This window comes from Myotis daubentonii, chromosome 15, assembly GCF_963259705.1.
Source record: "Myotis daubentonii chromosome 15, mMyoDau2.1, whole genome shotgun sequence".
Taxonomy (NCBI): domain Eukaryota; kingdom Metazoa; phylum Chordata; class Mammalia; order Chiroptera; family Vespertilionidae; genus Myotis; species Myotis daubentonii.
This window is the reverse complement of record NC_081854.1, coordinates 41,098,000-41,110,311: the sequence shown is the minus strand read 5'-3', so window position 1 is coordinate 41,110,311 and position 12,312 is coordinate 41,098,000. Positions and strand designations below refer to the sequence as shown.

Sequence of the window (12,312 nt, the reverse complement as noted above, 5' to 3'; positions counted from 1 at the left end):
TGCCTGCTGTCTCATTCCTTCCATTCCTCTGTCTCAGGTCTCTACACACACATACCCAGCACCACCACCACCACCACCAGGAAAAAAACACACACAAAAAACTGGAGGAACCAGCTATTGCTCTATGTTTACACATTATCTTATGCAGCCTACAGAGCCCCACCTCAAAAGAAGGGAGGCCAGGGTCATGGGGAGAATTTGAGGTTTTGCCCCAATTGCAACACCATTGAGAGCTAACACTCAGAGCAATTCTTACATGCAGGCATGACTCTAAACACCTAATTATTTGATCTTCAACATACCTCTAACTAGGCAAGCACTGTCATTACTGTCATCTTGCAGATGGGGAGACTGAAGCAGAGGAACTTGCCCCAGGTTACCCAGGTATGTCTCTCTGATGAATTGGCCCCGTAATCATTGGGAAGCAGCCATCTTGGTCCCTGGTAATACTCCTTGTCCTGAATCTTAATAGAGCCACACCAGGCTTCCTTATGCTTGGTTGGCACGGTCTATCGTTCCCCATTCTTTTACCTTTTTTTTATTTATTATTATTATTGATTCAGGTATTACATATGTGTCCTTATCACCCCCACCATCCTTTTACTTTCAAACTATGTACATCTTTACATTTAATGTGTAGCTCTTGGGTCTTGATTTTTTTTTTTTTTAATCTAGTTAATCTCTGCCTTTTATTTGAAGTGTTTAATCCATTTTTATTTAATGTGCGGTAGTACCACCATTTTGCTATTTGTTTTCTGTTTGTCTCCTCTATTCTTCTTTTTTTGCCTTGTTTGTATTAATGAAGTATTTAAAAATATTCTATATTATCTCCTCTATTGACTTTTTAGCTATGCCCTTTTGTGCCCCCCCTCCCCCGCCCCGCATTGTTACTCTACAGATGACAATACACATCCTTAACTTATTACCATCTTTCTCAAATGAAAACCCGGGTTTTCGTATGTTCTACTTTTGTATGTCACACGTGGCACTCCATGCCTGGCTTTCATTTGTACACTTAACTCGAATTAACTGCCTTAGACAATGAATGCTTCCAGCTATTGAACAGGGGTGCGTGCGGCCTGTCAGGCCTCTGTCTGAGCCTTGCTGTGGTTTGGGCAAATTTTCACCTGTTGATTCAATTTGCCCTCATTTTATAGAGAGTAGAAACAGCATAGGATTCATAAGCTTGATTCAGTTGAGACCCAGGAAAAAATGTCTAGGCAGGCAGCAAACAGGGACTCCAGCCTGGAACTTCCACCCTACTGTAAAGGAAACAGAACAGGAGGAAGAGCAGGTGTGGAGAGCTGAAGCTAGAAGAGCTTGTATACAGGGGTGGTGGGAACAGAGCCAGCACCACCCCCGGGCCCCCTGCCCCTTGGAACACAGGGCCTTTCCGTTGATGCCCTGCTGTCCATCTGACCTTTGTACATGACTTTGGATCCTCCCTGAACAGACCAGTAGGCAGTCACCATACAGATGGCGGACTCACAGCCTAGAGTTGGTCTGGAGGCTGCCTGACCAGCTCGCTGGCCTTGGAGGGCCTCAGACCCAGGCTCCGTGTCTAGCCCCCGGTGCATTTCTGTGAGATAGCGCTCTTGGTGCCCATGAAGGGCCACCGCACTCCGGGGGCTAAAGCACCACCCTGGAAGACTCCCCAGAAGGCTCACTCTTACTCTGCAAACATCTCCCTCCGTCCCCAAAGGCCAACACCTGTACTTCTACCACGGTAGCCTCAGCCCACTATTCCAGGGGAAGTAAAATGAGCTTCCATGTAAGTAGAGAAGTCCACCTACTGACTCTTCCCCATTTTATGGATGAGGATGCTGAGGCCCAGGGGGCCTACGTGATTCTTGGGAGGGGGCTGGTTGGCCCTGAAGTGGGAGCCCCCTTTCTCCCCTCCCCTTCCACACAGTCTCCCAGGAGCTGGGGCATTCACTGTGTGCTCAACCTGCTTAGACGGTACAAGTACTGATGGGTGTCTTTTCTCAATTCCCTTCCAGTTCTGATTATTGAAGAGGAAGTCTCAGCGGGGTGCTAATATGCTCAACATCTCTCACTTGCTGGTCATTTCCAACGTGGCGGCTGGCTGGAAACTCATCATGGGAAGGGAGGATGCAAAAAACGACAGCTCAGATCCCATGAGTGGGAAGGGCCTCGGGGTAAATTTCACTTCCTGGCAGAGGACCCCTTGGCTAGCCCTCCCACAAATGGCTCTCTTCCTCCCAAGCTGATGCCTGGTCCTGCCCTCTTCCCACCCCTACTTCCTAAGGCTTGTGGGGCTGGGGAGGCATCAAAGGCATCCGCAAAGGTCTGACAGCCCCTGTAGGAGGTCAGATGCTGGGGGGTGGGCGGGGTCTGAATAGGTCACACCTCCAGTTCTCAGCCATTGGGGCTTCCATAGCTCCCTCACAACAGCAAATCTTCCTTTACACAGCTGTGGGGCCGTTGCTCAGAGAGGGCAAGCGATTCACTCAGGGTTGCCCAGCTAGAGCAGGGCTGCATAGATGAGGGTGAGGGGTCTTTTGGTGAACTGCTAGGCCCCAAGCAACAGGCTGGGCCCCCCCAAACACATGCAAGTCCAGGGAGAGTTTGGTTAAAGCACCTAGTGCCAACTGTGTGTGTCCCATTCCCCTCCCCCACCCAGCTCTGTCCCTGCCCCAAAGGGAGGGGGAGGGCCTTGGCCTCTCCCGGCTATGCCAGGAATGCAGCTGCAGCAGGGCCAGGCAGGGGGAAAGGGCAGCCTGCCGCCCAGAGGGTGGGTGGAAGGGCATGCGTGCTGCCAGGCTGGGGAGGGGGCCTCCCTCGCTCTCCCCCTTTCCCAGGTGCCCCTCGTCCTGGGGAGCACGGAGCCAGGTGGCACAGAGCACTTTCCGGGGGCAGCCCCAGAGCAGGAGCAGGAGCTGGGACCTGCTGCTCTGCAGAAGGGGCACATGCAGGGAGAGGGGGCAGCTGCTCCGTGCCAGCAGCTCCTCCCACGACCACAGTCGCAGGCTGAGGCAATTGTTTAGAGAAATGCCCGCCCAGACCCCAGAGCTCACAGCTCCGGGCAGCTTTCTGAGCCAGGAAGGCTGCGATGGGCTTCCAACCTGTGGGGGTTGGTGGGGAGGGGAGTGAGGACAAGGAGCTGGATAGGAATCCCAGGACATAGTGTCCTGCATCCTGGTCACAGCCCCCTGGGCTCAGACTTCACGGCCACTCTCCTTTGTGAGCCATGATGAGGAGAACTAGGGCCTGCAATGACCCCACTTTACAGATGAGGAGACAGCTGCAGATGCTGGAGGTGGGACCTGCACCTCAGTGCATCGTAACCCAGAACCGGCAGGCCTGTCAGCTGGCTCAGGACCCTGCGGTGAGAGTCAGCCAGCACAGAGGCTGTGAGGGACCCAGCAGGGGTGTTCAGTGTGGGGGTCCATGGGGGCCCGTGGTGGCCTAGCAGAGGTGGCTCCTCTAACTGGAAGCGCCTACGTTCAAGTCTACAGAGGTGGTTCTGGACCAGGGTCCTCCTCCCTGTACCCAGGCGATGGGGTAGCTGGGAGGAGGCCTCAGGCTCCCCCTTTGAGGGTTCAGGGAGCTGAGAGTGGCCGGGAGCAGGGGGTGAAGGGGTCAAAGCCCCCTTCGAGGGAGGATCGCCACATACCATGCAGAATGCCAGTGTGACCTCAGTGCTTGGGACAGAACAGCAAAGGGGCTCTGCCACCCCACTCTCCCCCCCCAGCCCCCCAGCCCCGCCCCCGCGGCCCCCAATCCTAAAGAGAAGTGGGCTGGTCTTGCACTGGCCGCTGGCTTTCTGATACCCTGTGTACCCTCGCCCAGGTCCTCCTGACAACCCCACACTGTTGGGAGGGGAATAACGTCCTCCCACTTGCTGAGGGAGAAATAGAACATAGCTGCCTATGGTCACCCAGTGGCATCTCCGACTTGAGCCTGCCCCGTCCACCGCCCTCGCAGGATCAGAGAGCCGATCAGAGAGCCGTGCCCAGCCCTCCTACCTGGTTTCTCCCTGGAGGAGGTGCGGGGGTATTTTTTGAGCACTCCTGAGCTCTTTGGCAGAGGGGGCAGGGTCTCTAGGCCAGGGAGCAAACAGGGAGAAAACTCAACACCCTGGCCCAGCAAGGACAGTCTTGGGGAGGTTGCTGTGGATCCCTCCAGGCAGCCAGGTAGACGGGCATCCTTCTGGGGCAGGTCAAGGGGAGAAAGGAGGCCAAGGTGACATGGAGGGGTGATGCTGGGAGGTGAGCCAGGGCTGCCCAGAGGTGGACAGGCCAAGAGGGCCCTTGTGCAGATCCAGGGGCTATTTTCCTGAGAAGTGACTAACTGAGGGTCCCAAAAGGTTCACCCAAGCGGCCAATATCAACATCGGCCAGGCTCCGGGGACACTTGGAGCAGCCCTATGCTAAGGGGTGTGTGCACGCGCGCATGGCAAGGGGACTTGGAGAGCCCACGGCTGCATTTTGCTTTGTGACACACCTGGCCTGATGAGTCTACCTGTCTTTTTTTTTTTTAAATATTTTTACAGAGAGGAAGGGAGAGAGATAGAGAGTTAGAAATATCGACCAGCTGCCTCCTGCACATCTCCTACTGGGGATGTGCCCACAACCCAGGTACATGCCCTTGACCGGAATCGGACCTGGGACCTTTCAGGCCGCAGGCCGACGCTCTATCCACTGAGCCAAACCAGTTTCGGCTACCTGTCTCTTAAGGGAAGAGAGTGGCTTCCACCCAGTGGAGGGAGGGCAGGTTCTGCTGGAGTCTGGCTTAGCCTGCGGGGAGGGGAGGGGAAGAGGATGTGCAAAGCTTTGGAGACAACTCCCTCCCGGGACCTGCTCAGCCTCCTCCCTCCCTCTGCCACCCTCTCTCCCGAGCACAGGCCTCAAGGTGGGCAGGACACGTGGAGGGGCACCCGCAGGGGAGGGGCTCAGCCGCAGGCACTGGCTGTGCTAAATGTACCCGCAGAGTGACTTTGGGCAGGAGACTGAAGCTCCCCCTCACTGTTAAATTGGGGTCTGAAGATCTTATCTCTTCAGGATTAAATTAGATAACTGGATCATAAGTTTAAAGTGCTAGGCCTGCAGTGTCGGGCACACGGTAAGAGCTCAGTAAAAGGAATGCTCATTCGGCCCTAACTCTGCTGCCCAGAGGGATTTGGGCAGGGACTTCCGCCAACACTTTAAATCACACCCGTTTCATCTGGCATCAGAAAGCTGGCCCCCAAGGTGGGCAGATGGCTGCGGGGGGGGGGGGCGGGGGGGGGCCTCTGCGCCTGACACAGTGAGGCAGTGAGAAGAGCGGGTGGGACAAATGGGACAGGTGTGTCCAGAGCGGGAACAGTGGGAAGCTCCTGCCACCTGTACTGGGCAAGCCCCAGGCAGGCTGGGCTCCAGAAAACGGGGAGACGTGTGGGCTGTCGTGCAGGGTGAGGGGCTAGAACCTGGATTCTCACCCTACAAGGAAGCCTGGATCCTGCCTGCCTGAGTGATCAGAGGGATAACTTAGAAATGGTTCTAACTGCCCAACTGATGTGGCTCCATGGTTCAACTTTGACCCATGAACCAGGAGATCAGGGTTCGATTCCCTACCAGGTTGTGGGCTCGATCCCCAGTAGGGGGTGTGCAGGAGGCAGCCGATCAATGATTCTCATGATTGATTTTTTTTTCCTCTCTCTCCCTCTCCCTTCCTCTCTGAAATCAATAAAAAATATATTTTTAAAAAAGAAATGGTTCCAATAACCTTCTATGCAGAACCTGAAAATCAGACTATACCACACCTCTAAGCAAGGTGGGGGGCCCCTGGGCTGGTTTCCTGGCCCTTCTGCTGTAACTCCTCCCTGTGCCCCAGCACCCCAGGTCCTCTGCCTCTTTCCAGCATGGCCCACCCTGTCCCACCCTGTCCCACCTCCTAGGGGAGGTGTGGCCATGGGAGCCCAAGGCTCCCTTCCTCAGCAGTGCCAGAGGCGCTCCCCTTGAATGCAAAACAGGAAGGGTTAACTTTGGCAAATCCCTTTGCCCTAGAGGTAGATGAGTTAAAAAAAAAAAAAAAAAAGGCAAGGAAAGCACTGTTCCCTCTTCCTGGGAAGCCCAGCTCCCCAGCCTGGGTCTCTTGGGGGGACTGGGAGCTCCTTGCTAGGGTGGTTCTCCTTACCCTCTCCTGGTCCAGCCCTTGCCCCTCTCTCTCAGCCCAGATGGGAGGAAGACAGAAGGTGTGTGAAAGAATGACAGAGGCGGGGAAGGTGAGTCAGGTGCGACCTGTCTGAACATGCTGGCAAGGAGCCAGGAGCAGGCCCTGGGGGAAGAGGGGGAGGGGAGGGCCCCTCATTCGCTCAGCTCAGGTCGGGGTACAGGTGATGGTGGAACAGGCTGGGTGGCCTTGATCCCCACCCACCCAAACCCCCTGCAGTGACGGGGCTGGGGTCAGCCTTGGACCTGCAGCCCAGGTCAACTGGGAGGATCCTTCTCCGCAGCAGGATACTGATCCAACCCCGCTCAGTTCCCTCAGGAAAGTATTTTCTTTCCAAGCCCACAGATGCTGGTGCCAAGGATCCCTCTTCATGGCTCCTTTTAGTCCCGCCCCCTGGCCTTGAGCCCTGGGCTGACTGCCGCTGCTGCGCCTTCTCTGTCCTGCCCTCAGCCCCACCCTCCTCATCTCCCCCTGAAGTTCCTCCTCTCCCAGGGTGAGGTCCTGACTCCACCGCTTTGGGGTCTCTGTACCATTCAAGCTGGCTGTCTTCCCCTCCGTCCTGCCCACATGCAGAGCCAGCCCAAGTCCCCAAACTTCCAGAGAAGTCAGCCGTTTGTAGCAAGACCCCCAGCCTCAGCCCTGGCCTGGGCACTGAGCACCTGTGGCCAACCTGGGGCTCAGAGCCAGCCCACCAGGTTCCAGCGAGCTCCCTGGGGGCCTGCTGTCTCGGGTCGGCTAGCCTTCTCCTCTCCGGTCTTCTCTTTCCCTTTTGGTTACAGGCCCCTGGAAGGGGATGGGCATGGAACAACCTGTCCCAGCCCTTCCCACAGAGCACACACGCATGTCCTTGCTGTGGGCTGACGGCTCCCTCAAAGGCGGTGCAATTCCCCTGTGACAGGCACCATCCCCGAGTTGCTGGAGTCAGGGCCTCAGGAGTCCTGGCCAAAGGGGCCCGGCAAACAGTAAGCTTTGTGTCCCTGGGGCATGCTTCTCGAAACTCCCCAAGTTGTGCTAACTGTTGACATGGTGGGGGAGGGTCTGTCCCTCCACCAGACTGTGAGCAGCCTGGCTCAGGGGCCTGTCCTGCTTGTCTCTCACCTGGGGTCCAACACAAGCAGGGACATGTATGGATAACCCACTTGTGTCTTTTCCAGGAAGAAATGGCAAAATGACATTGGGTCAGTCCTATGACCTAGGCTGGAGGGAAATGGCTCCTACATCTGGTTCCCTGCAGGGCCCCCAGGCCACACTGCTTCTCCTACCCCCCCTCCCCCCTCCCCCGCCCCCAGAACATGGAGAGGTTCCTTCCACCTGGGACCAACAAAGGGGGCCTGCCTAACCCCCCGAGATGCTGGCCTCTGAACACCAAGGGAGGTTTGGTGTCGGGCTCTGCAGACGAACAGCGCAGGTAGTTCGCTCGGCCCCCGCCGCCCCAGCCGCCCCAGCAGGTCCCCCGGTGACCCTTGCGAGTGATTGCTGGTGCCTGGGCAGCTCTGCCTGGGCACCGGTCAAGCTGGCTGTCTGGGCCTGCTGACCCTGCACTGTGCCCTTCTCGGTGTCAGGGGTCCATGGGGACCCTCCCATGGGCGCTTGGGCTTGGCTCTGCACAAACCTCCTCGTGCACAGTTCTCCTGCGCCCGTCACAGACTTGGTCACACGTGCTACCCAGGCGATGCTTGTACGCAGTGGGCATCTGCTTCCCGGCCTCATCCTTCTGGGCAAGCGTCACAAATAACTACAGCATTTGGCTCCACACACCCTCTCCTCGGCCAGGGGAGCCCCCCATCACCATTCCACCCCATCTTGTGCCAGTTACCTTGTCCCAGTCTACCACTTTGAGCTTTGGCTCCATCGCTGGGTCTGTCTTCTGTGTGTCCGCAGAGACTGCAGCCCCGTTCTCCATGGAACCCTGGGGAGAGGAGGGACGCGGTGATTAGGTGATGACTCACAGTGGGTGAGGGCAGAGAGCTCAGCTGCCCCACGTTCAGGCAGCCAGGAGTGGTGAGAGCCTATGGTGGGGCAGGGTGGACAGAGACCAAGGATAGTACTGAGAACATTTTGAACACGGTAGACAATGATGTGCGTGGTATTATTCTCTACATTTTTCTTCTCCTTAAAAAAAATAATAATTTCTGCAAAAACAAGAGGCAGAAAGATCCAGTGGTGGGGGTGGGGGTGGGAGCAGCAGCAGAGAGACTGTAGGAAAATGAGCTATTAGGGGGAGTGTTCTGGGCAAGAAGGTCCCTGCCAGCCTCCCTCCTGCCCGTGGCAGGTGTCAGGCAGAGGGAGTCACAGGAAATCACCGGCGGGCTCACTGTGCCACGCCCAGTGACTACCCTCCCTGGTAATTCCACAGAGCCCATGGGTCACAGGCTGGGCCAGCGAGGTCCATGTGCCCACAGGAAAGAGAGGCAGCAGAGAGCGAGGGACACGGTTCCCTCCAGGAACTCCCATGTGTGGGTCAGTAGCCACACACGGTGAAACTGGCAGAGGGGTGCCCAAATGGGCTCAAGGTTAAATCACAGCGGCAAAGAGGCAAAGTCAGAAGGTAACAGAATGCGCTAGGAAAATCACATGGTCCCAGCTGGCTCTGATGTCACCGGGTGAGGCTGGAGAGGGCAGGCTGGCACGTAGCTAAAACTCATGCTTCGTCGCAGGAAGGGTGGGGAGACCATTTGCCGGGGGCCTGCCCTCTGAGTCCCTGTGACCGAAGGACACCGTGATGCTGGTGGCCACGGACGAGGCCCTGGAAGCTGAATATCGGCAAGAACCCAGGAGCAGCCAGTGGGGTGTCTATTGTCATGATTCTTACATTTTTGCTTTCAGATGAACCAAGAGAACCTGATGGTGACAGTGATACTGGCATTTCCTAGGGAAACTCATCAGTAACCCAAATCAAGGCAGCTTGCATGGTCTTGCCTTGGTCTGGTATTATTTTTACTTTTAATCCTCACCTGAGAATATTTTTTTCATTGCTTTTCAGAGAGTAGTAGAGAGGGAGGAAGGGAGAGAGAGACATTAATGTGAGAAAGACACATCGACTGGTTGCCTCCTGAGCATGCCCCAATCAGGGGCAGGGAGTGGACCTGCAACTCAGGTACGTGCCCTTGACCAGAAATCAAACTGAGACCCTTCAGTTCTTGGGATGATGCTCTAACCACTTTGCAACATTGGCCAGGGCTATCTCAGTATTTTTCGTCTGTGTCCCTGTGCTAAAAACTGCATTCTTTAAAAAAAGTATCTCTGATGATCTCTTAAGGACAAAGAAGAACTTTATAGTATATCAGACAATGAAACTCCCTCAGCGTCCAAAATAAATGTCATATAATAATCTTGCCACTTCTAGTTGTGTCCTACCCTCAGAATACCCCAGGGTGCCCCCGATCACTGAGTTCTTGATTCTCCTTCCCTTCTGAATAGTTATTTTCCCCTTTCTTAAGTTGGGTGATCCAACCCCTCTGTGCCCACAACCCCACTTACTGCAACTCCACCATCTCAACAAGACGGAAGGCTCACTTTGGGGCCTGCAGGGAAGGGGTCCTCACGTGCCTTATCTTTTCATGGTTTTGTCTGAGCTACACTTTCCAGACACCCCTGAGTGGCAGACACAGAGCTATTTGGGGTACATCCACCTAAACTAATCCCTGGAAGCAGCAGAAAAGGTGGTCGCCTCTGGCACGGGGCACAGCACCCATCCGTGCAGCCCACTCATCCGCTCCCTCCAGTCTGACTGTGTTCTGAGAGCATTAGTCCTTGGCTCGGCTGTCGGCCTCGGGTTTGCAGGGACCACTCCTGGTTCTTTCCCTCTAGGACAGCGGTTCTCACCTGTGGGTCGCCAACCTGTGGGTAGCGTCCCCTTTGGGGGTCGAACAACCCTTTCACAGGGGTCGCCTAAGACCATCAGAAAACACATATATAATTACATATTGTTGTTGTGATTAATAACTAGGCTTTAATTATGTTCAATTTGAAACAATGAAAATACATCCTGCATATCAGATATTTACATTATGATTCATAACAGTGATGAATTAGCAACGAAAATAATTTTATGGCTGGGGGTCACCACAACATGAGGAACTGTATTAAAGGGTCGCGGCATTAGGAAGGTTGAGAACCACTGCTCTAGGACCACACAGGCGCTTTCTCCTTCATCTGCAGGACTGTACATATTTGCGGGCAGCCGAGACGCCCACCCTCTGCCATCTGCTTTTCCCCAAGACTCTGTTAGGACATACCAGGGTCTCTAAGCACAGTGGGTGGTCCATGTTCCTCTTCCAAAGCAGGTGTGACCAGCGGGTGTGATGGGACCAGTGCTAGATGGGCTGGCCTGAAAGGCCACATTTCAGGCCATGGGAACTGAGCTCCCATTGGCCCTCTTAGCACATGGCCAGCTGAAGCTTACTTCACGGACGGCGGCTGCTGGCGTGCTGTGGAGAGCTGTGTGCCCCCGAGGGCCTGCTCCCTGGAGGGCCACAAGAGATGTGCAAGGAAGATTGGGACACCCGGGTGGTGATGAACGGGAGGCAGTGGCCCCTGGGAAGCAGAGAAAGCCTGAGAAATGGGATCAGCAAGGGGGGTTTGCAGGGACAGGAAGCCCGGCTCCCTGTAGCCTCCTCTGTGTAAAGTCTTTCCCCTGCATTTCCAAACGCCTTTCCTGTTAAGCCTTTGGATTAACTGCAACATTTCCCTCTAGCCAGCAGCAAAGGTTTTCCACCTTCTAAACATGCCTTGCATTTCCCTTCTCAAATGTCACCCCGTCCAGGAGGATGACAGCGGTTTTGGGCACATCCCCAATATTCACGGATGCTTACTCCGCATCCAGCCCTTTAATCTTCAGAACAACTGTCTGAAGGAGGCAAGATTATTACCCTTGAGAGATGAGGAGACCTATGCCTGGGGCAGTGCCATAGCTAGTGAGAGGTTAGACTCCAGAATATTCTCTCAACCACTGTGCGCTTCTTCCCGAACCATGCTGGCCAGACACATCTCTTTATTTTCTAACTTTCAGAAAACCATACTCCCCGCGTGTCTCATGGCGACAGTTGGTGTTTATGATTTCCTGCCTCTTGTCGTCTTTGGACGTTTGGGTAGTTATCCCGTTTGTCCAATGGCATTACGGATTCCAATAGGGTGGGAAACTACTGTGTCCTTTTCCCAGGTGCCTAGAAGGGGCTCCTGATGCTATGAAATGCTCCATTCGTATTTCCCCGAGTGGACCATGTTTCAGTGCTAGACCTTTGCAAGATAGCCAGGGACTCCTGCAGTGCTGTGGGCTGGGCTGCTGGGGCTTGGCCCTTCTTGGAAACAGAAAACAAATGGGTGGGCGCGTTTGCTTAGAGGAGAGTGGTGGCCCAGGATACTGAACACGCCGACTTAGAACATCCCTCTGGGCTGGAGAGGACAGTGTCCAGGAACAAGGGTCAAAATTCCAATAATTTGGGCCATATATTCTCAGTGCCCTTTGGCCAAGTCCCCAGAACAGGCACGAGTAGGACGAAAAGTACGTTAGACTGATAAGCGATTGCAGGCATTTTATTTTGCCAAATAAAAATATTTCCTAATTACCATCAGCAGCATTTCATAAAAGAAAGGAAATTTCACCCTGGCCAGTGTGGCTCGTTTGGTTGGAGGGCTGTCCTGTACAATGAAAGGTTGTGGGTTTGATTTGTGGTCAGGGCACATACCTAAGTTTTGGGTTCAATCCCTGGTTGGGGGGTGTATAGGAAGCAACCTGTTGATGTCTGTCTGTCTGTCTGTCTGTCTGTCTCTCTCTCTCTCTCAACATCAATGAAAAATGTCTTAGGGTAAGGATTAAAAAAAATAAAAGGAAATTTTAATACCAAATAGGTAGGAAACGCATACTTTCAGAGTAAAAGTTGGTCCTTCCCAAGGAAGGGCAGTTGGCAACTCTACATTGACATTTTTTTTAAAAGATTCTACTTAAAAATACTAATGTAAAAGAATTACACTCTCTAACATTTTCTTCTGTGACTATGAGTTGTACATAATTGTTTATTTTTGGTTCCAGGTGGTTGGAGTCCTCTGGCACATCTTTCATCTCTAATCCAGGGGTAACAGAAAGTAGATCAAACCTTCCCTTTGTTCCAGTTCTAAGGTTTTACTTTATAAATGACT

The 12,312-nt window shown here is 54.1% G+C and overlaps 1 protein-coding gene across 1 annotated transcript in view; it reads right to left on the bottom strand.

Moving 5' to 3' along the window:
* Positions 1-12,312, bottom strand: part of FA2H (fatty acid 2-hydroxylase) — a 47,693-nt gene that overhangs the window by 10,921 nt on the left and 24,460 nt on the right. The window contains exon 2 of the mRNA XM_059667481.1: positions 7,991-8,083. Within this exon, the coding sequence (XP_059523464.1) occupies positions 7,991-8,083 (93 nt within the window). The remainder of the gene's footprint in view (positions 1-7,990; positions 8,084-12,312) is intronic.